The sequence below is a fragment of the Drosophila suzukii genome, chromosome 2R, assembly GCF_043229965.1.
Source record: "Drosophila suzukii chromosome 2R, CBGP_Dsuzu_IsoJpt1.0, whole genome shotgun sequence".
In the NCBI taxonomy this organism is placed as follows: Eukaryota; Metazoa; Arthropoda; class Insecta; order Diptera; family Drosophilidae; genus Drosophila; species Drosophila suzukii.
This window is the reverse complement of record NC_092081.1, coordinates 9,068,653-9,095,258: the sequence shown is the minus strand read 5'-3', so window position 1 is coordinate 9,095,258 and position 26,606 is coordinate 9,068,653. Positions and strand designations below refer to the sequence as shown.

The window sequence follows — 26,606 nt, the reverse complement described above, 5'->3', positions numbered from 1 at the left end:
TCGGTACTGCTTCGGTTAGGCGGGAGATCACATGCCATCATCGTTCAATACTTGCGCGCCACGCGCTCCAGGCTATCCCCGATCGAACCTATGGGGCGGATATATAAGCACAACTCTCGGTTAGGCAATCGCAATTGCAGAAATGAACTATGCGTTGTGTTTGTGAGGGGTGTTCTTGTGTTGATCTATGCGTGGGCTCTCTTATTTACCATCGTAGTTGAAATTCTGCTTGGTCTTGTACTGAAACGTAAGATCGGTCGATTGCTTCCAAATAAAGTGGCGTACTGTGCGCAGGTCCATGTTGGGGTCCACAACCTGAAACGGAAACAACAGTGAGCCAAGGCTTATAAGGAGATATTTCCATCATACTAACCACATCGTTGCACCACAGCTCAATTCGTTCCTCCGCTGGCAGTTGGGATCCCTCCGAATTGGCATCGCTCTGGCTATTTTGCAGGGAATTGTTAGCATTGCCTCCACTCGGGGTAGTCTCCGCATTGAGCACCTTTTCCAGCACATGCTCGCAAACCTTGCGGCACTGGATGAATTCATTAGCTACAAGGCGATCCTAAATGAAGGTGTACAAAATGTATTAAAAGATGAACTCTAGCTGCTACGGTAGACTGCTACCTTCTTCGTTCGCTCTGGCTTGGTCATTTGCGGGTGGGGCTGCAGGAAGAACGGTATTTTGAGGAACTTGGGAATGTTCTTCTCGATCACCACATCGGTCACCCACTGGGGCGCCGTCTCGTGGAGCAGTGTGCTCTCGCTATCGCCGGCTGCATCACGCACTAAAAGTCGGCAAACAGTGCGGCCGCCCACTTCACTATTTGATTTAGCAATACATTTAATTAATTAATAAAGGTTTAGATACGGTTAGAGCACGGTAACTCACCTAAAAATGACGGGCGTGTGTTTGGGCACTTGGAAATAGCCATTGCCGTGCATGTCGGGTTCCATTTCGTTAGGTGGTATGCTATGCGGTGGTGTCCAGTACTCGAGCAAGGCCTCTAGCAGTAGTTTGCCATAGTTGATCTAAAATACGATCATTTTGAATTTCGGATTTCATTGAGAAGTTTTAATTAAGTAGCCAACCTTTATCTCTGTTGTGGGATCTACGCACTCCGGCAGTCCAGCTTCAATGGACACCCATGCCGAGAAGCAGTCCACTTCCTCCTGACCCAAGACAATCGTTGGCATCTGCATATGAATATATTATTAGTTAATCGAACACATGCATAGACCGACCTTTAACTCACCCCGGTTTTCAGATCAACAGTGAACCAGTTTGGAATGTAAACCTGCTTGTTGCGCTTCTTAACCTCCGCCTCGTAGTCCACGGCACCCAGTTGCTCCTTTTTTACCACTCTCAGCACATCGTAGACCACTACCTGTTCCTGTGAGTCCTTGGTTATAATATAACGCTTGTCGTTCAGCACCGTGCACTCCTTGATGGCAGCCCCTCCTTTGATGCAGGCCACCTCAGTGCCGCCCTGTGTCCACTGGGCGTCCATACCGCCCGAGGAGTTCATCGTGCATCTATCGTACATGGGCAGCTTCCAGCAGCGAATGTCCGAGTTCCAGGTGGTGGCCCACACCCCAGTCTTGTCGATGTTGTAGCCCAGACTGAGAACGGGCGCCTGCTCCTCGCACACCAGCGTCTTATTGGTAGGATTCCGCATCTCGGTCACAATGATGTTGCGATCCCGGCTACCGGAGATGATGTACTGGAAGTTCTCGCTCATCAGCAGCGACCACACGCCCTCCTTGTGTACGTGGATGGTCTGAACACAGCGCTGCTGACCCAGGTTCCACACCTTGATGGTGCCGTCGGAGCTACCGGACACCACCTGGTTGCCATCGGGAGAGACCACCAGGCAGCGCACGTTTTCCGTATGTCCACGCAGCTTCATGCTTCGCATACAGGTGCGGGGATCCCAGATGCGAAGTATATTCTCCGTTGACCCGCTCACAATCACGGTGCCCGATGGATTCATGGCCAAGCTGTAGATGGAGTCCTTGGACCCGGTCAGACTAGAGGTGGTCACCGTGTTGTTGCTGGCCGTGAGGGCAGTTAGTGTGTTCACGTCCCACAGGAAGATGGCCTTGTCCAGCCCGGCGCTGGCCACCTGCTCCCGATCCTTGGCGTAGGCCAAGGCCTGCACGTAGTCGCGATGGGTGCGCAGGGTGGACATGCAGAAGCCCTTTTGCGCGTTCCACACCTTGACCGTGGTATCACAGCTGGCACTAATTACTAATAATAAGGAAGATGGGGTTTTAGATTGCTTTGTAACCCGATCTCTGGAGCAACTTACGGTTCCTTCCGTTGCAGCAGAGCACTATGTCGTTGACCCAGTCGTTGTGGTGCTCCATCGACTGTATGTACTTCTCGCTGGAGTCCGTGCGAGTGTTCCACACGCGGATGATGGCGTCGCGACCGGCGGAGTACAACTTGCCATTGTTGGCGTCCAGCTGCAGGGCATTGACGCCATTCCGGTGCTGTTTCTCCTCGGCGTCCCGTATCACGAAGGAAACCTGTCGTCCGGCGGTTTAATTGAATTAGTTTGGGCTTCCGCCTCACCATTCCCATTTGGCCCCCCCGGCTACCCGTTTCCAATTGGCGCACTCACCTGCATTTTCTTACGTGCCTGACAAGTTTTGTGCGTCAACATGTCGTCCTCGGATCTGCTGCACTGTGGCTCTCGGCGATATCTCTGGACTGGAGTGCTTCAGGAGCTGCTGTTGGCTATTCTGTGCTCGTGGGGCACGCACATCTATCGCGGGGTTAATTTGTGGCGGCTGATATTTACTTTTTGCGAATCGAAATTAAGGAATTTCCAGCCAACTACAAATTTTTCGCACCTATTTCGCTCTCTGTCTCTCCCCATTCGGTCCTCCCACCTCGCTGTCCCTCTTACACCCACTCTCCTGCGCCGGCTGGTGTTGCCACCTGGTTTTGCACACTGTGCCGGCTGTTCAGCAGAGTTGACACTTTCGGTTCGAAAATGTGTCCGATTCCGGAACCAGTGAAATACTTATGGTATGAATTTTTAAAAAATATAAAAATAATATAATAAATAATCCAATCAAAAATTATTATTATGTTTTGAAGATTATTTTTTAGCTCAAAATATATCTCGCTCTTTTAAAAGTACTTTTAAAATGATTTACGGGAAATCTTTTAAAAAAAATCAAATAACATCAAATGATTAACTCTCTTCAAAATTGCTTATCCGGTAAAATAATTCTGGAAATTAGACCTAATACAGCTTAATTTAAAAAAAATGTTCAGCTTTCTGAAGACATGAATTTTAAGCAACGCCGAACAAACATTCTTCTTTGCACGAAAGAACTCGAAGGTAAAAGGCATTTCAAAATACTTACTAAGATTAATTAGACAAGGTGAAACAAGAGATTTTAGACCCCAACGTCAAATAAACTCTCAGACATCCCCAAACATTGCCTTACACATTTTAAAGCCTACAATTTCAATCTAAAAACAGTGATATCCCGCAGGGCGTAATAAAAAGCTCTGGCGCGACTTGACAACCCTGCTCTTTACATAACAAGAAGAAGAAGACGTCTCATCGACCCCACCACACCGGGATTTAAAGATTTAATTGCATTTTAACCGAAAATAATGGCCAGCTCGCAGTCAAACGACGCCTGCAGCATATGCGACAAAGTGGGCCTCAAGCCCTTCACACGGGAGAATGTGTTCAACTACTACATACCTATTCACGGCCTGGTGAGCTACGGAGCCCTGGCGGTGAATGTTATGAACCCCCAGATCGTGCCTAAGATCCTGCCCAAGAAGGACTTGACGAACGTCTTCCTCATCTCGGCTGTGGTGGGCAGTGCCTTCTACATCTACGGCAGGCCTCACCTGAAGGACGTGAAGAACAACAAGCGGGGAGCGTACGCCCTGCTAGGAGCCACCCTCTTCTCCATGGGATCCGTTCTGGCATGGGCGCTGATCAAGTCCGCCCTGCCGCAGGACAACGCCCTGCTGGCGACCCTGGCCGGCTTGGGAACTGGAGCTGCCGTCGTCAAGCTCGGCATTGACTACATTCAGGACGTGGACAAGCTGCAGAAGAACTGAAGATGATCTAATCGATGGAACTGAGGTATCCCTAACCCAAACTGGGTTCGTACTGTAATTGCTGTCTTGGCCGTACATAGCTCGTAATGCAATATTATCTCCCGCATATTTGAATAAAATTATACAACAACCCCGATGGAGCGGTGTGTTTTGCTCTGAAGAGATAATGCCGGGCGTAGATTGAAAATGTTTGCGTTTATTTTAAATTAAATGTACCTTTAATTGCCGTCACTTAACTGCTAGTAATGCTTAACAATTGAATTGTTTTAATTTACTTTATGTATGTGTGGTATATGCGTTACCTTTATTAATGGTTATTTTGTATATAAAAACATCCAATCGGAAAGTTTCTCTAACGCCAATATGTACATTTCAATCGGGTTAAAACATTCTACAAATTGCCTTAGTTAGCGACTTTGAATTGACGACTACTTTACGATAAATATATAATTTTCGTATTGCGAATCATACACTTTAAACTTATATTAAATTCTTGTATACATACTTTACAAACGCTCAATGGTCGGACTTAACTTAACAATCAATCATTAAATATATATCATTATGTATATACTCAAAAAAATCATTGAAAATCGTTGCAAACGGTTGTCCCCGAAATGAATGATTTCGCGCTGCAAAAAATTCGAATCAACTAAGTTATGAATACATATTGCATTTACAAAAGGTTGCTCGTTCGCACAGCATTTAATGCGGGAACCTCCACAAAGGGAGGAACTCGCTGCTGCCGCTGTGCAGAGAATACTAAACTAGTACAGTAGTTACACACTAGGGCCTATAAACAAGATAAGCATTATTGGAAGATGCAAGCGATTGCAAATTTGCAAATATTGCAATATGTTTGCCGACTACATTACAAAATCAACAAAGCGCTAAACGCCTTTCGCGCGAAGAGGGATGCAACAATTTAAATTACATTTAAACTTGGCCCGCCTGATCAACAATAAAACCGATGCGTGGACTCGCCCACTGACTGGATTAGTTGCTCCCGCTGCTGTTCTTCAGCTGAACCCCCAGAACCTCTCGCAGCTCGCCCAGCTCTTGAGGGCCCTGCATCAGGCGCTTGACCCCACGGGGCAGCCCACGGCACGATGCCAGGTTGATGGAGCTCATCTTCCGGCAGTTTGTCAGTATTTCCTTTACCGCCTCATCAGAAACCGACGACCCGCACAGATTTAAATGACTGCAAAACACACGTAAATTGGATTTTATAAGCACACAATAGTTTGATTAGTTCAATATATACTCACGCCATGGGAGACTCCCTGCCCTTTTCGGCGAGGGCTCGAAGGGCGTTATCTATGGGTTGCTGCATATTCGCCCAAGCCAAATCCAGTTCAATGAGACTGTGCGCCCACTTGGAGGCAATAAGCTCCAGACCCGACCTACGTTGGGTAAGCTTGTGATTACAATACGTTTCTCATGATGGTAAATAATTAAACATACCCCATATCCCGAGTGACTGAGCAGCCTGACAGGAATAAATGCTTGATATCCCAGGCAGGTAGGCGAATGAGGCTTTCGTGAGTCAGACGGGTGCAGTTTCGCACGTCCAGTAACTTGAGCTTGGAACTGCTCTTCAGGATGCGCTGCAGGTGATCGTCGCTTATGATGCGCGATTCATCTGTCAAGGCAGCCACGGACAGTTCTTCCAGATCTGGAAAGCCGGGGGAGTCCATCTGAAAATGTGTCTTTTTAATAAGAAAATTCAATATAGATATCCAACCGTCTTACAATTTCCTGCATTGATGCCGTGCTCGGCGTTATGTGGGAGTTTGTCACCCGCAGGACCTTCAGCTTCTGGCAGCCACGCTGCAACTTCTCAATGTGAAGTACACCGTGTGATGTGGCCTGAGTGGTCACATTCGAGAGATCCAATAACGTTAGATTCGGGCAATGCGTCTGGAATAAGTAGTACAGATGCCAATAAGCCATGTGAAAAAGGATGAAACACTGCACAACTCACCGAAAGAATTCCGACTATCTGCGGTATTCCCGCCAGACGGTTGTGCGCCAAGTAGAGATGAGTTAGGCGGTTGCCCATGGTCTGCAGTGCATTGCACAGTGAGTTTACACCCACAGCGCTCTTGCTGGCGTTCATCTCAACCTGGGCGTTGAAAAATTAACATCAGTATGAGCTTTGCAACAACACAGCACAACTTACATTGATGGAGCTCAAGTCTAGGCGCTGCAACTTGTGCATGTTATCCACCAAATACGTCAGATGATCCGAAGTGAAACCTTTCCAGCCGGACAGTGTAATGCCAGCGAGATTCGGGCAACCGCTTGACAACTTGGCAAGGAAGCAGTTTATGTCTGTTATTTTCCAATTGGCTAGAAGAATGTTTTTGACCATTAGATTATATTACTAAGCTTTGTCTTCTCAACTTACAAACATTCAGCTCTGTACAGGCACTGCAGCGGTTGTCCACAAACCACTTGAGCTTTAATTCAGTGCGATACTTCTCCTTGACCCATGTGGTAAGATCCATGGTGCGCCACAGTGTGGGCCTAAGCGAAACCTGTCGCCAGAGTGAGCAGACTCTGCCAAGGCGAAAGAGGGTGGGCAAACAGCCCTGTGTATCCACTGCGTGCTCGAAAATCTGAGGAAATAATAAATCTAAATTAGTAATGGGTTTTATTTTGTTACTTTAGTTTCTTCTCACCCTAAATAGGACTTCCTCTGGCAGCTTTTGGGCCCAGACACTCTGCTCGATTGGCTCGCCAGCCGCTTCCGCATCCGAACTCGTTGAAACCTTCTTCTCCGCGCCACTTCCTCCTCCACCTTTTTTCTTTCGCGGTTCATACTCAGCTTCATCGCTATCCTGTTGCTTTGGTTTGCGCACACGCTTGCGCGCCGGTTTTGAGGCCGCTGGAACGGTCACTGGAGGAGATGTGGCACCTGCGGGTGCGCCGTCCCCGGCATCGGATTTCTTGATGCACAGCTTGATGCCCACCTTGTGGTCGCTGATCTCGCTCTCGTACATTGGCAGAGCCTTGGGTTTGCGAGACCGGGAGGCACGTGGTGACGTGGTAGCCGCCTTGCTGGGCTTCTTACCGCCGACCGCTGTGGAGAGAGGCTTCCCTGACTTTGGTATGGAGCCATTAACAGCCGCTGTGGGCAGTTCCTCCTCCTTCGGCGGCGGTGGAGCCGTTGACTGTTGCTCCGCCGCGGGAGACCGCTGACCCTCGGAGGCCGGGGAGCAAGATGTCGATGTGGCCGTGTTGGTCTCATCCGTTTGGGTCTCTGACTTGGGCGGCGACAAGATATTCTCCGGGATGACGGCCGTGCTTCCCGATGTGGCAGTTTCGGCGGCCAGCAATTGTGATTGGGGCGGGGTTTGTGAGGGCGTCGACGGGGTGAGTGTGTTTATGTCCACCGTGGCAGATTTCTCCTTATCCCCCGGGTCACCTTGTTCTGGCTGCTGACCACCCGTGTCTTCTGTCTCCACTTCCATAGCAGATCCGGCCGAATCTTTGGCTGTGGACACTTCAGCTTTCTCTTTTGCGCCATCTTCGTCGGACACCTTGGTCTCCTCCACTTGAGAAACCAGAGATTCGCTCATCACTCCACTCGCTCTTCTGCAATTTAAAAAAGAGTACAAACGTTAATACCCGATTTATAGTGGAGTACTTTCATTGTCGTTATTGCTACTACTGTTGAAATTCAAGTTAACCGGACTTCGAGAAATACGAATTACCTATTGATGCGAATATAAGTTTGGCCAATAAAGATTTCGAGTACCTCTTTTTTAAATTTAAATATTGTTTGTATTATATGAAAGTTTATTTTTTAAACTTATAGTTATTTATCTAATTGCTTATACTTTATATGCAGTTATAAATGTTTTTGAAATTCGACTAAGTTAGATCCGATCCGATTGTTTACTGTTTACAATAGGCATATGATCCCTCACGATTCTAAGTTGTTATTATTTGTTATTGGCTTATTCCAGCCTGGTGATAAGGGCAAAAACGGAAAAAAAAAAAAAAAAACAATTAGAAATTTTCTCATTCCGGCCGGGAAAATCGATGCAAAAAGAACTCAACCCATTTTGGCGGTTTTTCACGGTTTCCCATTCGCCCCCGTTCTCAATACGAAGTGCTCTCTCCTCTCCGAACCCAACATACAGTCGTAAATCTCACCTGCTACAACAAATTACATATATATTTTTTTGTTTTTATTTTTATTCGTTTCTTCGCTCTTAATAAACAAGTCGACCGCAGTTTGGGTCGCACCGACTTGTTAGTGACCTGTGCGCACACTCCGTTCGAGTTCCCGCCATAAATCTCGGTTGTAAAGATTCGAGGAAGAGGGGCTGTTCAAGGGGGATCTGTTTAGATGGGGAGTATTTCCGGGGGGTTTCCTGTTTCACTATGCTGTGTTCTGTTTCTCAGCGGCAGTGCACTTCACTTATTGCATACAATGCTCCGCGCGACGCGTGCAGGGTGCATAATCGGCATTCAACTCACCACTTGGAAGAGAGGTAGGTACACAAATGTATGTTATCTGCAGAGACACTGCTCGTCTCGCTCGCACTCACTGCGGTACTGTACTGCACTGCGGTGTCTGAACGGTGCGGCACTATGTGTGTGTGTTTGAATTGTTCGAATTCGATTCTAAAGATTTTTTCCTTTGGCGTTTTACGGACACTTTAGGCCTTTTCACCTGCCCGAATGGCCGAATTCACATTGGTGCCGATCTCGAGGGGCACTGCACTGCAGTTGGTCACGGCATTAGCCACAATTCGTACATTTTAGAGGCGCACAATCAATTAAAACTTATTTATTTGCTGCAACAAACGACGTAGATAGAAAGCTGGGGATGTTGTTGTTGTATCGATACATCACAACAATCGCCAGTGGGACCAGGTGAGAGATACACAATAAATGCGGCACTTGCAACGCGGGGTGGCAAGGCCTCGGGAAAAGCGTTACCATTTGAAATGGCTTCGAGGGGGAATACCCGTATGTGGGGTTCCTCAGTAGGCGTAGTCCAGGTTGGCCACCTCCGGCAGCACGGTGAGATTCTTGTGCACCTCCAGCCAGCGCTTGGCGTCGTAGGTGGTCTTGGCATAAGTCCGGCCGAACTTGTAGGTTTCTCCGGGAACATGGCCCGCATAGCTGGGCACCATCCCGTCGTCCTTGTGGTAGACGATAAAGTGCTCCACGGGCGGACAGGTGATGGCAGGCCGGCTGAGGTCCTGGCCACAGCACCACGTGTCCCGCTTCTTCTTGTACATGTAGTCGGAGAAGCTGCAGAGCGCCCGCCGGGTGAGCACCTTGTTGGACTCGCCGAACCGGGTCACCGACATGGGAATGTGACCGGCGTAGCCGTTGATGATGAACTTGTCCGCGTCCTCGTCCTCCAGGAAATGCGGAGACGTGAACTTGCTGTAGCAAAGCTTTTCTACCCTCGGCGGACACGACTCATCCTTGATGCCCTTGGACACTCCGGTGACCGGAATCAGAGGCGACCTGTAGTAGGTCTGTGGCAGAAGTCTCTCGTTAATCTTGCGGTCGAACAGACCGTTTCCACTCTCCAGAAGATCCCGGTGCCTCAGCGTTCGCTTCTCGCAGCGGTACAGCTCCATCAGGGTCTCGTGCCGGGCCACTCCCGCCGATGCGGCGGCCACATAACGTTTGCCAATCTGACTCACTTTGTTCGGCACAAAGCCAGCGTAGCCGGGTAGAATGGGATGCCTGTAAACGGAGTCAACCAGCCCCTCACGAGTTCGCAGGATCTTCAGCTCTTGTTCCGTGGGATAGTCCTTTAACCCATGCTTGGCATGAATGGAGGCCACAATCAGTTCCGGGGCATGGTAAATACAGGGATCTATTAGGAGCTTGTGGGTTTGCCGGCCATAAGTTCGACCCACTCTGTCGCGATTCTGGGCACAATGACCCGTGTACCTAAAAGCCGTCACTAATATGATATATCAAATGAGGATATACAGAGGAACTCTTACCCTGGCACCAAGTGCGGTTCCGGCGTTATGGCGTGGTCCATTTCGCTAACTATAATTTACTTGCACAATTAATTTGGAAACTTTACGCATAAATTTACAAGTTTTTTATATACAATAAATAACAAAGGCGTCAAACGACAGTTAACTAAAGTAAGCTAGATTTGTTGTAATAAAAAATATTGTCAGCCACCACCCATGGAATGCGGGCTTTAAACGCCCGCCACTCGCAGCATATCATTTATGCTAACAATCTTCTCGCGCGGTTTTCCCTTGGCCTTGCCCGCCTCGATTTCAAAGTCGTTGATCCTCCGCCATCCATCCCAAGTAACTACTGGCTTGCCATCGGCATCGTATCCTGGTTTTGCTGAGCTGGTATCAAAAACATTGGCGGCTATGTCATCACAGATGTTTTTGGCCACCGAGAAGGCGCCGTTCATGGTGGTCACAATAACGCCAGTGGGTCCAGTTCCCAGCCAGCCGGCCACATATAGACCGGGATCCACAATTCCCGAAGCATCATCCTTGAGAACACGACCATCAATGTTGTGAACACGACCACGACGGGTGTCGAAATTGATGGCCCCATCCACGCAACTGGATTTGTAACCAATGCTGCGCAGGATAAGGTGCGAGGGCAGGCGCTCCGTGGAACTGGTGGCCACTGCTGCTTCTTGCTGCAGTTCCGTGACGGAGAACTCCATTTCCCCTGGACCTATAGCTTTCGGAGCACGCAAGAAGATGGGCAGGAACTGTTTCGTGCCAGAGGACCTGCCCTGTTCCTTCAGACTCTTGAGCATCAGTTCGGTGAGTCGCTTGCGAGGACGCTGCAGTTTATCCAACTGGAGATCTATGCCTGCAGGATTGGAAACCATAAGTATGACAAAAAAAACCTGGGAGATTTCATGAATCTTACCCGAGAAATCATCAGTTCGCCAGCGAGTGTCCACATTGGGCAGCTTGAGCATCTCCCGCAGCTCCTTGATTGTGAAGGCGGCCTGCAGGGGACCACGCCTGCCCACCAGATGCACTCGCTCGACTTGACTGCGGGATAGGGCTTCCAGGGCATACTCCGTTGTATCTGTAGTCTGCAATTACAAGGTGAGAATCAGAGATTCTTGTGTGTACTTTAAAGAGCTTACCTTTAGAGCATCCAAAGGACTGAGGAGCATCCTGGCCACATCCACAGCGACGTTGCCCTGACCCACAATCGTGACATCGCGACCACTGAGATCCGGAGCCAGGTTTTCTGCACCCGGCAAGCCATTGTACCAAGCCACGAATTTCCGGGCAGATATCACATTGCCCTGCTGTTCGTTCTCCAGTTCCAGCTGCCGATCCTGGTCCGCTCCGTAGGTGAGGAGCACGGCATGGTACCGATCCCTCAGCTCCTGCAGGCTGACATCCGAGCCCAGTGATAGGTTGCCAAAGTAACGCAGACGCGGATGCTCGGCGGTCTTGGTGAAGGTGTTGATTACGTTCTTGACCTCCGGATGATCGGGCGCTACGCCGAAGCTGCAATGTGCGATTTGCATAATGGGACAAGTCGTTAGCCGATAAGTGCAATGGAATGCCGTGTACACGCAACCGTGTGCGGATAAAAGCATTTGGGTTTGGAGAGGGAGTCACAGTGTTGCTTCCAAGATGAAGGCGGTAGTTGTTGCTGCTCCACTGATTGTGTGTCTCTTGGTGATCATTAGTCCGGCCCCGACCTCAGCCAATCCTCTTTGGAATCTCGATCAGGTGGGAGGTACGTACTTGTTAGCCCTGAATTTCTTGAGAGGATTGCCAGTTTCCCCTGCCATTTCAGCCTACTTCAGTGGCATCTTTCGCTCCATTGTGGGTCCACTCTTTGGCTTCGGCCTGGGCACCAATAGCACCGCCTTCTAAAGCTATACATAACTGCTTACCGCACCAGTCCGAAGGGAACCGGCAGCTTCTCGAGCACGTCCACCACGCTGTCATCCAGTTGCTTGAGGATTAGTTGGGCGGCATAGAAGCCGGCGGGTCCGGCTCCCACGATGCATATCCGCTTGGTGGGCTTGGCACCCTGGATCATCTGCAATCGGGCGGAACTTGTGTAGAGGCCACGTCTCCAGATGTTAAGTAGACCCATGCCCATCGTAGATCATTCGCCGCGTCTTTTGTTTATATTTAGGAAAGCTATAGATTAATACAGCTATTTCAATAGATATTCCAGCAGATGATCACCACTTAAAAGTTGTTTGTTAATGATGATTTGTTATTTACTCTTATCTGCGGAAAGACTTTTGGCGGTGGTCTTGAAAATACCCATAAAAATAGTACCAAAATAATGTATTTACCCGCCTTTGCGTTTTGGTAACACTGACTGACTGCGGTTTTTCTGTTTTTTGAAGAAAAAAGCCCCTCAAAAATTTTTAAAATATGTCTAGGACAATTGGTTTATCTTTAAAAAGGTTTATCCTTAAAAATATTCGGAAATTAGAGAAATATAGAAATAGAGAATTGCTCCAACGAAAAATCAAATACCGCGCCACATCACTATTTTTAAAATTTTGATTTCAATTTTCAATAAGAATGTTTATAAATTTAGTATTTACTGAATTCTGTATCTAATTTTTATTTCTAATAATGTTCTACCTATATAACTTATTAGCAAACTAAAAGAAAGCATTAGCTTTTAGTATTAAAAGAAATGGATCAACCCAATAAAACAATAAAGCATTCTTTAAACTTTTATCAGTGAATAATTTTATTACCACATGCCATTTTTCTACAGTTCTCCATTCGGCTGTACTACAGTATACGATTTATTTTGGGTGCTTCTCTAAGCGTAACACAGCAAATTTGATTGGCTATACGTGAGCTAGTGATACAAAAATCGGGGCTTCAATCGTGGTTGAGGGCCAGATGGCGCTTGGCGTCGATGGTGGCACGACCGTAGGTGTTGCCCACCCGGAATTTGTTGCCCGGAACATGGCCGCCATAGCGCGGAATCATGCCGACTACCCGGGGATAGATCACGCCATTGGGATTGGCGAAGGAGCGACCCACGCCAGCCTTCTCCACGGGCACCCACTCGGCGCTGCGGATGAAGTGCATGTCGTTCTTCGGGTAGCACCATCCCTCATCCGGCAGGTGGAAGTCGAAACCAAATCCTAGGGAGCACCAGTAATATATGTGAGTAGGAACCCTTGGTCAATGGCATACTCACGGCTGGAATAGGACATGTTTTGTATCTCCAAGTGTTGCTGCTTAACTGGGTAACTGGAAACTAAATCTGACTATTAATAGTAAGCCTGACAGGAGGCTCGCTTCGACAAAACGACCGTGTTGCCCATGACAACGGAGGCCAGGATTGCCTAGATGGCAGCAACAAGTTCGGTCACGACACCGATTTGCATTTCCTGATGTTGTAGCTTAATGGCAATTAATCCGACTCCTCGTAACAACACAATTACCGTGGCATTTAAAAGAGTTACGGGGTACTGTTTATTTTATTACGTTTACTGGTTTATGATTTAGTCATTTACAGGGCGATTGTATTGATTAACAAGATGGAAGGTCTCAGGGCCGGAAAGTACTACGTTGGGGACATCTCCTCCTCCTCCTCGTCGTCGCATCTTCTTCTCCTTCAGTTGGACTTCTTGGCCTTCTTCTGTTGCTTGCTCTTGAGCTTCTCCTGCTTCTTGAGCTCCTTCTCCGTCAGGGATTTGTACAACTTGTAGCCGAAGAGAGCTGTAAAGTGAAAGAAATACGAAGCAGTTAATAAGGTGACTTGGTTGGAACTTAGGATCAGGGGAACTGAGACCGAATATCGAGACCAGGAGAAAGATCACCGCCGACACTATCGAACTGGAGTAGGTCTGTGCTATGTGGGCATGCTGCACAATTCGCTCCTCGATCCTGCCTATCGTCTCCTGGAACTTGTCCTTCATCTCCGCGAGAAACTGATGCCGGTCCGTTTCGGCCAGAGACTCCAGCTTGCTCTGCATTTCGACGATCCGCTTGACCAGATCCTTCGAGAACTTGCTGCTGGGCCCCGTTTTGGACACGATCGTCTCCACGGACTGTTTCAGCTGCTCGAGTACGCCGAGTTCGTCTTCAGAGACCGACAAGCTCATGTTTGGTGGATTTTTGGCCAAGGTTTAGGTGTCAACTTCTGGCGGGCATGGGTCTCTGACAAGTACTGCTTTTGGGTTTCGCTGTCTCTGTATCTGTGGTGGATCCTACGCTCACCGCTGGTTATCTTATCGAAAATCGAACGCCTATAAACGAAGCAAACATTCTAGCCGGGGCTCGAGAGTGTGAGTGCTGTGGCAGGGCCCCCTAAAACCTTATCGACCCCTTTTACCCAGAAACCCAAGTGGGTGCGAATATCGCACCCGATAAGGGTGTTAAACGGCATTGGCACGTTCCGGAGGACGCTTACCAAAGACAATAAGTATGAGGGCCAGCATCACGAAGAACACCAGGTATTCCCGCGAACTGTGGCCCGGATGTCCGTACTGGCGCATAAAGTCCTCCGGCGACGGCGGCTTCGGGTTGAAGATGCTCTCCCGGAGTTCCGCCCGTTCGTCATCCGAAATTCCCTCCATGCCCTCCACCAGCTTCCAGATCTCGTCGGCACTGGGCATCTTGAAGTCGGGATGTCCGGGTTCTGGGCCGGCGAAGCCACCCGCTCCTCCGGCAGCGGCGGCAGCTGCCACGTCTTCAGCGAATGCCTGCTGGTTCACCGGATCCTCGGCCATGATCTTATCTTTCGGTTTTCGTTTCTAATTTACGGGCTGTGTTTTGTGTGGCGGTCGCCTTTAGCGGTTCGCGTCTGAATGGATGGTATATATAGGAAATCATGGTTTACGGTTCTGTTCTCAGGATTTTAGCATGCTACTGGGGGCAAACAAAATCACAGAAACAAACAACGTGGCAAAACAAACTAATCAGATACGAGTATGGATCTTAGGACTTTAGGATTTTGATTATCTTTAACACAAGTTTGACACGCGGCATGCAGAGATAATAACGATTGAAATTATTTTACAGATCATATACAGTAAATACACCCCAGATCACACACTCGAATATTATTTAATTTTGGCGCTAGATCGCCGGTGCTTACGTGCTCCGGGTTCTGCTGTTCGGTAGGACTGAGCGCGTGTTCTCTAAAAGTTATATTAAAATCAATACAAAAGTAAACTGCCACTCGTGTGTAATCATTCGCTTATATTTCATTATTCTCAGATATGCCTCCTAGTTGATTTTTTGCTGCGCTTTTCGGTTTGGCTCCTGCCTTCGTCAGCATATTTCCAAAGGTAGACCCAAGAAGTTGGCGTTGCGGAGAGCATATGTTTAAATATATAGTGGCGATAAGGGAGAGCCTCTAATCAGTGCCGGACACACAAACACATGGAGACGAAGCCCACCCTCGAGAGACAGATAGCTCCAAAGTTATAAGAATGCAAACCATATATACGCATATTTTGAATCGAAAGTAAATTTCGACAACTAAGAGTGTTCCCTATTAAATATAGCCGATTCTCATTAATTTCTACAATACATATTACAAGTTTTGAATTTTTCCAAGATCATTTATCTATTAACGTTACTACGATTCTAATGAATAAAGAAATATTAAGCAAAGTATGCAATTAATTACTTCATTGTACTCTACTTCTTAAGGATCTTTATAAGTATATTGAATATTGGTATCCTCAAATATTATTTATTTTGCTATCATATTGAGTAAGGCCTTTTTAAACTGATCAATCCATAAACGTTTCATTGAAGTATATGTTTTTCGGAGGAGGTTTGACTGTACTACTTGTACCATTAATTGGTGGCAGGTCGATTCCTTATCATACTGCCCTTATCGCGCTGGAAGCCCACAAACTTTTGACTACGTACACAAGAAATCCAGAATGGAACAGAATGGCCATATAGAACACAACACGTAAGACAAATTGCCAAAATCACAAACCAAATCGAAACTATCTCAAACCAAAACAGATAATAACGAAAGACCGAGCCAAACACACAAACGACACATCCAACAGCAGTGGCAAAAAGGGGAGTTCCGCAGGGGTAAACATTCAGTTGAGTTGCTCGCTTGGTGAAAGTCTTTTGACCCAATTTGCCGGGATTTCGGCCAGGTTATACATATAGCATGCATAAACGTTTAGAAGGGGAGGGGGGTTTTAAGTGTTGGTAACAAATGCAGAGCGGGGGGTGGGGGCATTGGCCGAAACTCACCTGCCAGGGTAAAAACAACAACAGCCGGCACGTAGAAGGCAAAGTCGGGAATTGATTGCTGGAACGGCGAACCGGCGTCGGTGAGGTCAACCATTTTGGAATTATTCAAGATTGATTGTCTTTCGAAAAGAGCACTTCGGCAGCGTCTGCACTACAATTTTAACGTTCTGCTTCCGACTTTATCTATCAATACGTAAAACGTAAGCCACCGTAAGTGTCAGTGAAAAATCTCAATAACTACGACAAAACGACAGGGAGAAGAGGAAGCTGCGATTGTCAGACCGATACGATAAGTTCGATAGACCGACTGCCAAAAAAAATCCGTAATATGGTCACACTGAGTAGGCGGTTCAAAAGAACCGTTACTTAGGCAGCCGTTTTTGAACGCATGAATATTTGTATCACACCAAAAATATACTTTTAAATCATACTTTAAAGAAAAAGAAATTAAATCAATGCATTAAATGCCTGAAAAGACACTGAACTTCGATCACCGCGAACTGACGAGATAAGAAGTGAAGTGCAGCAACGATTGCTTACTTGGATTAGTATATGTCCGTCTGTGATTCAGCTTTGTTCGTTTCTTAAATAATGAGGAAATTACTCTGTTGTATTTGCGTTTTTATGCTCCACACGGCCAATGGCACTGTAAATGTAAATTAAATGTACATTACATATTGACTACTAATTATAATTAAAGTCAACAAAAATTTGCTGGTAAAAGGTTCCAATCATCGCACATTGGCGGATTTTCAAAAGTGTCACAAATATATGTTATGCAAACCAAAAAAACCTCAACAATTGTTAAACAAAAAAAGTAGAGCACTGGTAATTTAAGGTCACTGATTATTTTTATCAGTCTTTCATACTTCAACTCTAGCTAAAAGACAAGACATTTAGCTTAAGAAGAACTAAGTGAAGCTTTCATAAAAATTCAAATAGCAAATATTGGTATAGCGTATTCCTTCATATTACTAACCAATCGTTGTTGGTTGAAACCTTTTAACCTTTTACTGCACATAAGTGATACAAATAATATTCTTGAACTTAACTTAAGGAAGAAGAATTCGAGCGCTACAAGACTGAAATTAATGAAAGACTGGATTATATAGCTGCGCAGCTAAACATGCTGAGTGAGATGGCATCCTCAGGGGTGCCTGGAGTTCAAGGTCCTATGGGTCCTCGGGGTTATCCTGGATTTAACGGACCTACTGGCCAAAAAGGGATGTCTGGGCAAAAAGGTAACCGCGGAGAGCCTGGATTGAACTTACTAATTGGAAATACGGGCGTCACAGGAAAGTCTGGCGATTGCCGACCAGTTGTCCCCTGGCCTAAAGGAGAGCCCGGCTATTCCGGCCGTCCAGGGCCAAAAGGTGATCGCGAAGCGCATGGATTGGACGGCCGACCTGGAAGTATGGGCGACAAAGGTGAGCCAGGCATCTTAGGTCCTGTAGGTCCTAAAGGTGACCGCGGATACAGAGGACTAAACGGCCAAAAAGATGCATTGGGAATTTCGGGCCGAAAAGGAAAGACCGGCCATCTGGGATTTCCAGGGCAGAAAGGTGATCGCGGAATCATGGGATTAAACGGAGAAAAATGGGGAGCCTGCCAATCCTGGTGGACTTATACGATTCCTCACCGATTAAATGTTCTTATTTTAAACTAAATTTCCATTTATCACTTTTTTGGTGATGAATTATTATCACTAGTGCTTGTGCAGCTAAAGCAGCGTCCACAGAGATTATGTTTAATAACGGTATGGAAACCAAAAGAAATATGTAACATTTTTAAGAAGTCAGGTAAATACATATTAAGAAAATCAAAAAATGTTGTTAAATTACAATTCCCTGCCTTATAATTATAGGAAAATATTGGTTATGGTAAACTCAAAATATGCAATAAATTCGAAAATTTGATATCAGAAATGTTGTATGTTGACATTGTTTTAAAAATCCCACATCAATGTTCAAATCTTATAAACTCGTTTAATTTTTGCAAATGTATAATATAATAATAATATAATATTTTATAAAAAAAATGATATGTTAATACTACTGTTATATATATAAAGAAATATAAAGAAATTTTAAAGATTTGTATTTAATTACTAAGTGCTACAGTATAATATGAAAATATAAAGAAATTTTAAAGATTTGTATCTAATTACTAAGTGCTACAGTATATACAAGCTTCGACTGGAATGAATCGGAAAGTTAAGCACCCAGGCCGCACTGCGTAACATAGGCTTTTGCCAAAGCACACTGGGCATTTTGCGTCCACCGATGATCCGGACAGTTCTTGAAGTATTCCATATAGGTGCAACCGAGGACGATGGCGGAGAAGGGACTGCATCTCGGTTGTTGCTGCTGGGGCTGTTGTTGCAGGGACTGTTGCTGCTGCAGTTGCTGTTGCTGTTGCTGCAGGATCATTGCCAATCTGCGCTGAGATTGGGGCTCACACTTGGAGTAGGCCATCGTCATTGCTTCCACATAGACGCTGTCATTGGAGAACTTGGCCGAGAGGTCACTGCGTATGTTGGCCAAGTTCAGTTTTTGGGGCTCCTCAATGTACTTGGATGAACTGAGAATGCACTCGGCCAGGCACTAAGTTACCGATAATCGAATATATTAAAAGGGTTTCAAATAGTTTCCTGAGATTACTTACTGCTGCCGTGTCCAGTGATGGAGGTCCTCCTGGCTTCTGTCCACTTGCTGCTCCTAGAATCCGCTGTGCGCACTGCTCTGACACCTGGTCGCGACCTCCATCCCTGCAGCAAAGTGAAGGATCCTAGAAGAAACAAACAAATGTCTTTAGAATCCATTCAAAATTCCATAGATCCCATTTATAACTCACTACAAGTTGCGGCGGTCTTTGACAATCGATGGTGGTTTGGCCAAATACATGATAACTATTTAGACCCAATAGCACTGAGATCAACAAAACCTGACTGGGCGACATTACTGCGATTGAGTGAATAATATGACTGATATGAATATGGAATCGCTAGGCCCATTTTATATCCCTCACGAAGCACCACATCTAATGGAACGCAAAGAGTAGTGGCCACTTAATTGTGCCAGCCACGCATGACCAGAAAAGCCCAGCAAAAGTTCATTGTTGCAATCTGCTGCTGTTTGGGGCCAATGTCATAAATAATGTCACGTTTTGGGCCATTGACATTGCAGTAAGGTTATAGTTCGTTATATAAGCATAGAACGTTTTTCGGTCAATTTAACAGCAATTGCCGAAAAAAATAAAGCTGGGGATTTCGGTTCTAAGTGTGTCATGGTGCTCGAAACGAGTTGTAACTGCGATAATTACAATTTAATTTTGTTAATATAGATTATGATAAAGTAATAGCATTGTTAGAACTTTACTAAGTCTGTAATAATAAATAAGCAAAAGATATATAAACTTTGATTTATGCCGCCTTTCAATGCAACCAGTTGGCAGCCCTATAAGAAATATTAATCAAATTAGTAATCGATTTCTCAGTTATCGATAACCATGGACGCGGGCACCAAAATGTGAGTAAATAAATAGTGGAATAAAACATGAATTAAAGATTTAATATTGCTTTTTCATCCTAGCTTAGTTGTGGGCGATGTGCGGGGTCGGTTCAAGCAACTCTTCCAGCGCGTGGAGCAGGTCAACAAAAAGGCGGGACCCTTTGAAATCCTATGCTGTGTGGGTGACTTTTTCGGCGAGGACAAACAAAACGAGGAGCTAATAGCCTACAAAAATGGATTCAAACATAGTAAGTATAGTGGAATATAAAAATGTGCCACTGTCTATATAATCTCCATATTCCCAGTTACCGTGCCCACCTATATCCTTGGCCCCAACTCGAAGGATCATAGGAAATACTTTGAAAATCTGGCCGATGGTGAAATCTGCACCAATCTTACATACCTCGGCCGACGTGGAGTCTACACTCTGAGCAGTGGTGTCAAAATAGCCTACTTAAGTGGCTTGGAGGCAGCGGGGACTGCGGATTCCTCTGGCTCGGAGCACGAGTTCAACAAAGCCGATGTCATTGCCGTGAGGAACTCCTGTTTGGTGTCCAAAAACTGTTCTACGGAGTACCGAGGAGTGGATGTTCTGCTCACTTCCCAGTGGCCATTCGGCATGCAGGAGAAGGAAAACGTATGTTTTGCTCTGGAGTCCCCATATCGGTGTATCTGAGCAATCCCTCTTTCCAGGCCACTGCCTCTAAGTTGGTGTCATTTCTCTGCCGTGAGATAAAGCCGCGGTATCACTTCTGTGCCATCAATGGAACCCACTACGAAAGCGCTCCTTTTCGGATGCCCAAGGACGAGACCACGCAGTTTGAGCTGTGCACTCGCTTTATTTCCCTTGCGGAAGTGGGAAATGCTGAAAAAGCCAAGTACATTTACGCACTCAGTCTTAAGCCAGTGGACAAGTCTCGTCTACTGGACCTGGTGCAGAAGACCACCAACGAAATCCCTTGTCCTTTTATAGGTTTGGACTTGGGCGGAGCCATCAACAAAAATGACTCGGTAGGTAATCATCAAATCTTCTTTATTCAACATACTTATTCAAAGTGCATTCATATTCAGTCCGAAAATCGACAATATTTCTATGACATGGATGGCGGCAGTCGTAAGCGCCAAAGCGGCGATAATAACAGAAGGGATAAGCGCCCAAGAATTCCTCAGATTGAGCAAGGTTTGTGTTCTTGTTCATTATTCAACTAGGTGATAACTATTGATACATTCTTCTTTCCACATATGTAGATAAATGCTGGTTCTGTTTGTCCTCACCTGATGTGGAAAAACATCTTATTATCACTGTGGGCGAACACTTTTATCTAGCTCTGGCTAAAGGACCCATCAACAAACATCATGTCATGATATTGTCCACCAAACATGTGCCCTGCGCTGCTCAACTCAGTCCAGATGATTGGGAGGAGCTAAATAAGTTCAAGGCAGCCTTACGAAAGTTCTTCAAAACCTTGGGACAAGTTGTGTGCTTTACTGAGCGGCATTACAAGTCTGTTCACCTGCAGATCAATGCACTTGGCTTTGAAGAAGGCTATGCCTGGAAGATAAAACATAGTTTTGAGGTATAATTACAGAAACAGTCTATAATAAAATGTATTACTCATATTTCTACATTTCAGGACAAAGCGGAGGAATTCAATCTGGAATTCGAGACCTTGCCGGCATTGGACTCTGAAAAAATGCTTCCGGAAATGGGACCATATTTCCTGGCTGAGTTGCCCGACGATACTACTCTTATAACGCGGCAAATGAAACATTTTCCCATTCACTTTGCCAGGTGCGCTACCTTTATATTTTGTTTTGACAACTGCTTCACTAATCGCATATTTCCAGGGACGTATTCTGTTCTGAAAATCTACTGAACTGCGATGAGAAAGTCAACTGGAAGGATTGCCTGCTCGACAAGGAAGAAGAAATATCGTATGTTGAAGATTTCCGAAAGGCCTTTGCACCTTTTGATTTTACAGACGATTAAACAAAATATGCTTTATGTATGTATAGTAAAAATTTCATTTCGGTTGTATTTGCTGAGCCCAAGCTAACAGTTCATCAATATAAATGCTTAAACTACAGTTTAATTTAAAACGTATTCGTTATGTCGACGCAATCGAGAAATTTAGGAGTCACGTTGATAGATCTTGTTGAGAATTTGCAGGAAGGTTTGGTGAGGCACCCCGCGAGAGGTTTGTTGTATGTGAGTTTTAATCATGTTGTAGGATTCCTCCTCAAAAATGGCATATGTGGATGGCAGTCCCAGTTCCTTGTAAAGCTCCTTGACGCGTTCAACTTTAGCTGGATCTGCAAGTTAACTAATAGTTAATAACTTACTCTAATACCTAACTAGGTACCCTTACCTTCTTTACCATAGCAATCGATCATGATTTGCTTTTGCTCCACATTGGCTCGCTGCATGGCCACCACTGCCAGCCAGGAACACTTGTTGTCTTGAATATCAGTCCCGATTTTGCCGGTCACTTCCGGGTTACCAAAGCAGTCAAGGAAATCGTCTTGTACCTGGAAAAAGTTTCCCATTTCTAGGAGAATGGTCTTTGATTGCCGGAAGGCCTCGGCGTCCTTGTAGCTAAACAAAAGAACACAGGATTAGTAAGTGAAATCTAAGAAATGAGAATTATGACCCACCCAGCCAAGTGTAAGGCGATGGCAAATGGAAGGTAGAATGTGTAATAGGCAGTCTTGTTTTCCACAATCGCTTTGTAGTTTTCCATGGTGAATTCCGAGACACAGCGGTTCGAATTCAGCTGGTCCAACGATTGTCCGCAGGTGGTGATGTATGTGATTTCGTGGAATAGCTCCATTAGGGCCACGTAGCAGTCTAAGTGACTGAAATGCATTTTCAGAATGGCATACATGGCGTTTTCGATCATGAGGGCATCGTTGATGGCGGTCATGCCAACGTTCTCCACCTTGTGCCAGCAGGGTTGACCGCGTCTGGTGGTGCTGTTGTCCATCACATCGTCGGAGATGATGAAGAAGCTCTGGAGCTACAGGTGCAATATATTTTAGAAATTTTAGGAACACCTTTGTACACTAGATTCCTACCATTTCCACACACCAGCCCAGATACTGAGCGAGTTTTATGTTCTCGGGCGTCAGATCCTGGGCGGGAACCAGATTCTTATACGTCAGAACGGTGAGGATGCCCCTGTTCTTTTTGCCCCGGGGCACATTGTACTGCAGGACCTGGGCGAACCACTTGGCCGCATCGTTGCAATTATAGTTCTTTGTCACGGTGGTGATGTCACGCACAAGATCTGCAAATCGGAATAGAATTAGCACTAGTATTTGCATGATAATTGGCATAAATGAAGGCAGCTTACCTGGGAACACGGCCATAAAGTCGCGACTCTCATCTTTCGACACCGTGACGCGAGCAGCAATGGGAACGGAGTGATTTTGGAGCGTCGATAAGGTTCTATGGACAACAAAAAGTGGAAACAATAGAGTTGCAGAACTAACAAAGCCACAAATACACACACATTCATTCGTCTTTGGTCTACGTGACTGCATAAGTGGGTACGGTACAATACAAACTTTCTCCCCCACAGAAAACAGAGATATGTACCACGAAATTCCGCATCCGAAATCACGCCCAAATCAGGCATCCGATACATGCATACCATACCGGTCGAAACGTAAACAAAACAAACGGGCAAAGCAAAGGTCAAGTGCGAGAACCGGTAGGTTGATTACCTGCTTGTCTTCTTCAGCTTCTGCTCGTTGACCAGTTTGGTGGGGAGGCCGCCAATGGTTTCCATGGATTTAAGGATGGGCTCCGAGTTGACCTCGTCGCTGGTGGAGATCAGGCGCTGCAGACGCAGCGGGTTGGCGAGCATCCGCTGCTGCGGCAGGAGCATACGAGCCAGTTTAAACATCTTAATTCACAATTCGCAGCTGGTAACTAAACATAAAATTGAACTACTGCCAGTGTGCCCGGAGTGCGATTTATGAATAAACTTTTAAATGTTACCTAAAATACAACTTATAAAGTAACGGTTTCTTAGCTACTTTTTATAGCTAAAATTTTGCTGACGCTTTAGGAATTTTTTGATTCAATTGATGCTAAGTTTCTTTAAAACTAATTAATCAACGATGATTTGATACTTAAAAAAGAACAGCAATTCAACAATCCTAGCATACAAAGCATACCTTAATAATTTATAAGATTTCTAAAATTTTCGACAAAAACTTTTATGATTCCATTGCTTTTAGCCTAGCAATAGGTTAGAACCTATATCAAGTAAATAGAAAACATTTAAATAGACATATGTAACTATTGCTTTTTAAATAATTAAATCGATTCAAAGTAACTAAGAAAAGTGTTATCACTAGTAGCGACGCCAGAATCCCTCGGTACTATCGATAGGCAGTCAGCTTGTGTTGTCATTTTTTTAAATATGGGCGATCTGCTGAGCGTAGGTTCGATCAAATAATTTAATTAAACTTGCATTTATAAGTCCTCCCAATCAGAACTCGGAGTTTTTCAAGAAGCTGGGCGTGGACAGCTCGAACCAGTGGATCCTCTACGATGAGCAGATGGAGCAGTTTTTTAAGTTCCTCTCGGGGAACATCACGGATGCGAATATCCTCACGGAGCGACAGTCTCTGGAGGCGGAGGAGATGCAGCGTCGAGAGGAGTGGCTAAGTAAAACGGAACGGGAGTTGAAGTTGCTGCAGATCGACTCGGAGAGCCCTGGTCTTCTGAGTTACAAGCAGCAGGATGTGGACGCTCTGAGCATGGGGATTGAAGCGATCGAGGAGGCGTCTAGGGATTATGCCACGCTCCTGGAGGACATGATGTAAGAGATTTGTATCCTGGGCCTGGTTTTTAGGAGTTTATGTATTTACAGTCGAACTAATCTTAAACTACTAGTTCCATGGAAACGCTTACTCTCAAGATCCTAGATATTCGAAATCCTCTGAAAACATCCTGATTACCTATTACTACATCCTACCTTTGCAGAAATACAAAGAACTCCATAAATAACCACCTGAGCGAAGTTGAGTGCGCTGCCGCCGAGCTGCAACTAAGGGAGAAGGATCTGATATCCGAATGTCAGTCCAAGGCCAAGCAACTGGAGGAATTGCAGCGGGAGAACTGTCGGCTAAGCAGCGAGGCCAAGAAGGCCTTCACCTCCCAGCAGTCGCCGCCACTCTTCATGCATCAACTGCCACTGGAGCAGTACTTCCACAAGTGCGACTCGTTCATGCAATACTTTACTCTGTATGTGAAGGAAAACTTCAAGATCCAGGACTATGATGAGTTTCAGAGCGCAGAGGCAGATCTTCTGCAGGAGAAGGCCAAGCTGGAGGATTTGCAACATGGGTAATCTTAGACATCCCATGACATAAGAAGTAAACTCACACGAACTTACCTTGCAGCATCCAGTTTTATGCCCTATCCTATATAAGGACCAAAGCCAAGGCCAAGGCCACGCAGGCTCTAATAGATCAGCTGGATCTCAGCCATATACACTGCCTCAGTTTGGCTGATATGACGCGCGAAATGCACGATTTGCAGCTACTTAACGATCATCAGCTGAGCAACATTTTCGATACCCTCTTAAACGATCTTACTATTCACATTCAGCAGCATACCCAGCGGCGTATTGAACTCGTACTCTACGAGAATACCAAACTCAAGCTAGATCGAGCTGTTCGGCGCCACGAGAGTGACAAGAAGCTGACCAAAATCATATCGGATGCTCTGTCCAATGCGGAACTGTTGTGGATTGCGATTCAGCTGGACTGTGACAAGAAGCGTAACTGCCTGGACACTTCGGAGGAGCTGCATAACCAAGCGCAGACCACCTGGCAGAGGATTCAGACAATGCGTTCCATCAATGCCAGCTACCAGGGCATTTGCGCCCCGTTTGTGCAGGAGATTGCCAATCTGCTGTCGGCCCATTTGGGACAGAACATAAAGGCTGGCGAGGCCAAGGCTTGTCTTTTTGAATACGAAAAGTTCGGCCGTCTGCTCTCGTATTCCTTTCAGAGCATGCAGAAAAAGTCCTGTGTGGCTGCCCAGGATCAATTGGCAGAACTGTGAGTTGGAACATACACAATACATATGTATCTCATTAACTCTTTACCCTTTCCCACAGCAAGCGTTTGGAGCAGACCTTGCGGCCTTTTGTCTATGATTCCCCCATTGAAAGGCCCATGTTTGAGAATGTCCGATACTTGAGCGCCATTTACAATGTCACCCAGCAACAAAATCGTCTTGATGAAGCCGTGCGATCCTTGCGGACAGATTTCCTCGAAAACGTTGTCGGCCGCATTGTAAGTCAGCTTTTTTCTAAGGTTATAGAATCATGTCGTGCAACGTTTGAAATTTATTTTTATTTATTTCGGACGTTTCAGGAAAAGGATAAACTGTGGCGCTATAGCGTCGTCCTTTGGATATGGTTCCTCACTGAGCCGCATCGCATGATGCATGCAATCGATGAGGTTAAAAAGGCAGCCGCCGGTGTGATCCGCCCTGGTGGCGGTCTGCAGCGCAAATAAATTTAGTTGATAATGAACTAGTCCGCAAATAAAGTTTAAATTATTAAAAAATTATTTCAATAAAAGTACATTGTAATAATTTGAAATCTAAGTTATATCTGATGACTTTGGATCAGTTAACATCACAAAAATAAAAAATATAGATTATTAAGTTTCTTAAATTATTTTATTAGGTACAAAAAATTATATAAAAAAAAAATTTTTTTTTAAGCTGTTACTTTAAAAATAAAAACACAACGA

At 45.7% G+C, this 26,606-nt stretch overlaps 13 protein-coding genes across 17 annotated transcripts; 5 read left to right on the top strand and 8 right to left on the bottom strand.

Moving 5' to 3' along the window:
- Window positions 1-44: 44 nt before the first annotated feature.
- Window positions 45-2,919, bottom strand: LOC108009805 (WD repeat-containing protein 48 homolog). The gene is made up of 9 exons (XM_017074479.4): window positions 2,631-2,919; window positions 2,316-2,535; window positions 1,260-2,254; window positions 1,096-1,200; window positions 896-1,035; window positions 631-826; window positions 374-568; window positions 210-315; window positions 45-88 (listed from the first exon to the last, which is right to left on the bottom strand). The coding sequence occupies exons 1-9, from the start codon at window positions 2,670-2,672 to the stop codon at window positions 45-47; spliced, it is 2,043 nt and encodes a 680-aa protein (XP_016929968.1). The 5' UTR covers window positions 2,673-2,919.
- A 630-nt stretch (window positions 2,920-3,549) lies between these two features.
- LOC108009459 (uncharacterized) lies at window positions 3,550-4,238 on the top strand. The gene has a single exon (XM_017073829.4). It carries the CDS (start codon window positions 3,641-3,643, stop codon window positions 4,100-4,102), a length of 462 nt encoding a protein of 153 aa, XP_016929318.1. The 5' UTR covers window positions 3,550-3,640; the 3' UTR covers window positions 4,103-4,238.
- A 40-nt stretch (window positions 4,239-4,278) lies between these two features.
- On the bottom strand, window positions 4,279-7,686 carry Fbl6 (F-box and leucine-rich repeat protein 6). Its single transcript, XM_065863304.2, has 8 exons — window positions 6,787-7,686; window positions 6,513-6,723; window positions 6,285-6,454; window positions 6,087-6,227; window positions 5,855-6,022; window positions 5,567-5,799; window positions 5,371-5,505; window positions 4,279-5,303 (listed from the first exon to the last, which is right to left on the bottom strand). The coding sequence occupies exons 1-8, from the start codon at window positions 7,684-7,686 to the stop codon at window positions 5,099-5,101; spliced, it is 2,163 nt and encodes a 720-aa protein (XP_065719376.2). The 3' UTR covers window positions 4,279-5,098.
- Window positions 7,687-8,875: 1,189 nt separating this feature from the next.
- On the bottom strand, window positions 8,876-10,228 carry LOC108009458 (CIMIP2 protein CG18335). The gene is made up of 2 exons (XM_017073828.4): window positions 10,090-10,228; window positions 8,876-10,033 (listed from the first exon to the last, which is right to left on the bottom strand). Exons 1-2 carry the CDS (start codon window positions 10,128-10,130, stop codon window positions 9,103-9,105), a joined length of 972 nt encoding a protein of 323 aa, XP_016929317.2. The 5' UTR covers window positions 10,131-10,228; the 3' UTR covers window positions 8,876-9,102.
- dare (NADPH:adrenodoxin oxidoreductase, mitochondrial) lies at window positions 10,179-12,425 on the bottom strand. The gene is made up of 4 exons (XM_017073825.4): window positions 11,997-12,425; window positions 11,229-11,601; window positions 11,003-11,174; window positions 10,179-10,942 (listed from the first exon to the last, which is right to left on the bottom strand). Exons 1-4 carry the CDS (start codon window positions 12,206-12,208, stop codon window positions 10,299-10,301), a joined length of 1,401 nt encoding a protein of 466 aa, XP_016929314.3. The 5' UTR covers window positions 12,209-12,425; the 3' UTR covers window positions 10,179-10,298.
- LOC108009460 (uncharacterized) lies at window positions 11,680-13,807 on the top strand. Its single transcript, XM_017073830.4, has 2 exons — window positions 11,680-11,836; window positions 11,897-13,807. The coding sequence occupies exons 1-2, from the start codon at window positions 11,731-11,733 to the stop codon at window positions 11,974-11,976; spliced, it is 186 nt and encodes a 61-aa protein (XP_016929319.3). The 5' UTR covers window positions 11,680-11,730; the 3' UTR covers window positions 11,977-13,807.
- Window positions 12,793-13,424, bottom strand: LOC108010302 (ciliary microtubule inner protein 2B). Its single transcript, XM_017075184.4, has 2 exons — window positions 13,283-13,424; window positions 12,793-13,226 (listed from the first exon to the last, which is right to left on the bottom strand). Exons 1-2 carry the CDS (start codon window positions 13,296-13,298, stop codon window positions 12,958-12,960), a joined length of 285 nt encoding a protein of 94 aa, XP_016930673.1. The 5' UTR covers window positions 13,299-13,424; the 3' UTR covers window positions 12,793-12,957.
- On the bottom strand, window positions 13,537-16,557 carry LOC108010301 (uncharacterized). 4 transcript variants are annotated; one of them, XM_017075180.4, is made up of 3 exons: window positions 16,318-16,479; window positions 14,501-14,893; window positions 13,537-13,806 (listed from the first exon to the last, which is right to left on the bottom strand). In XM_017075180.4, exons 2-3 carry the CDS (start codon window positions 14,817-14,819, stop codon window positions 13,703-13,705), a joined length of 423 nt encoding a protein of 140 aa, XP_016930669.1. In that variant the 5' UTR covers window positions 14,820-14,893; window positions 16,318-16,479; the 3' UTR covers window positions 13,537-13,702. The 4 variants fall into 4 exon arrangements, with proteins under 4 accessions (XP_016930669.1, XP_016930668.1, XP_016930671.1 ...); XM_017075179.4 differs by lacking the exon at window positions 16,318-16,479 and adding an exon at window positions 15,188-15,347; XM_017075182.4 differs by lacking the exon at window positions 14,501-14,893 and having other exon boundaries at window positions 16,318-16,557.
- Window positions 16,558-16,813: 256 nt separating this feature from the next.
- On the top strand, window positions 16,814-18,328 carry LOC108008175 (collagen alpha-1(XXV) chain). 2 transcript variants are annotated; one of them, XR_011603774.1, is made up of 3 exons: window positions 16,814-16,971; window positions 17,375-18,116; window positions 18,182-18,323. XR_011603774.1 is itself a non-coding variant. In XM_017071966.4 (2 exons), exons 1-2 carry the CDS (start codon window positions 16,909-16,911, stop codon window positions 17,981-17,983), a joined length of 672 nt encoding a protein of 223 aa, XP_016927455.3. In that variant the 5' UTR covers window positions 16,814-16,908; the 3' UTR covers window positions 17,984-18,328. The 2 variants fall into 2 exon arrangements, 1 of the variants encoding a protein (XP_016927455.3); XM_017071966.4 differs by having other exon boundaries at window positions 17,375-18,328.
- A 69-nt stretch (window positions 18,329-18,397) lies between these two features.
- On the bottom strand, window positions 18,398-19,349 carry Obp47b (Odorant-binding protein 47b). The gene is made up of 3 exons (XM_017072920.4): window positions 19,171-19,349; window positions 18,982-19,104; window positions 18,398-18,920 (listed from the first exon to the last, which is right to left on the bottom strand). Exons 1-3 carry the CDS (start codon window positions 19,273-19,275, stop codon window positions 18,531-18,533), a joined length of 618 nt encoding a protein of 205 aa, XP_016928409.3. The 5' UTR covers window positions 19,276-19,349; the 3' UTR covers window positions 18,398-18,530.
- Window positions 19,350-19,710: 361 nt separating this feature from the next.
- LOC108010115 (CWF19-like protein 1 homolog) lies at window positions 19,711-21,919 on the top strand. Its single transcript, XM_017074939.4, has 8 exons — window positions 19,711-19,844; window positions 19,908-20,074; window positions 20,132-20,463; window positions 20,520-20,837; window positions 20,898-21,006; window positions 21,075-21,403; window positions 21,461-21,618; window positions 21,675-21,919. Exons 1-8 carry the CDS (start codon window positions 19,825-19,827, stop codon window positions 21,814-21,816), a joined length of 1,575 nt encoding a protein of 524 aa, XP_016930428.3. The 5' UTR covers window positions 19,711-19,824; the 3' UTR covers window positions 21,817-21,919.
- Fpps (Farnesyl pyrophosphate synthase) lies at window positions 21,828-23,796 on the bottom strand. The gene is made up of 6 exons (XM_017074940.4): window positions 23,553-23,796; window positions 23,180-23,274; window positions 22,902-23,113; window positions 22,482-22,843; window positions 22,196-22,422; window positions 21,828-22,139 (listed from the first exon to the last, which is right to left on the bottom strand). Exons 1-6 carry the CDS (start codon window positions 23,732-23,734, stop codon window positions 21,958-21,960), a joined length of 1,260 nt encoding a protein of 419 aa, XP_016930429.3. The 5' UTR covers window positions 23,735-23,796; the 3' UTR covers window positions 21,828-21,957.
- Window positions 23,797-24,141: 345 nt separating this feature from the next.
- On the top strand, window positions 24,142-26,452 carry dgt3 (dim gamma-tubulin 3). Its single transcript, XM_017072448.4, has 6 exons — window positions 24,142-24,274; window positions 24,330-24,658; window positions 24,823-25,185; window positions 25,242-25,904; window positions 25,964-26,141; window positions 26,223-26,452. The coding sequence occupies exons 1-6, from the start codon at window positions 24,257-24,259 to the stop codon at window positions 26,364-26,366; spliced, it is 1,695 nt and encodes a 564-aa protein (XP_016927937.3). The 5' UTR covers window positions 24,142-24,256; the 3' UTR covers window positions 26,367-26,452.
- Window positions 26,453-26,606: the final 154 nt, after the last annotated feature.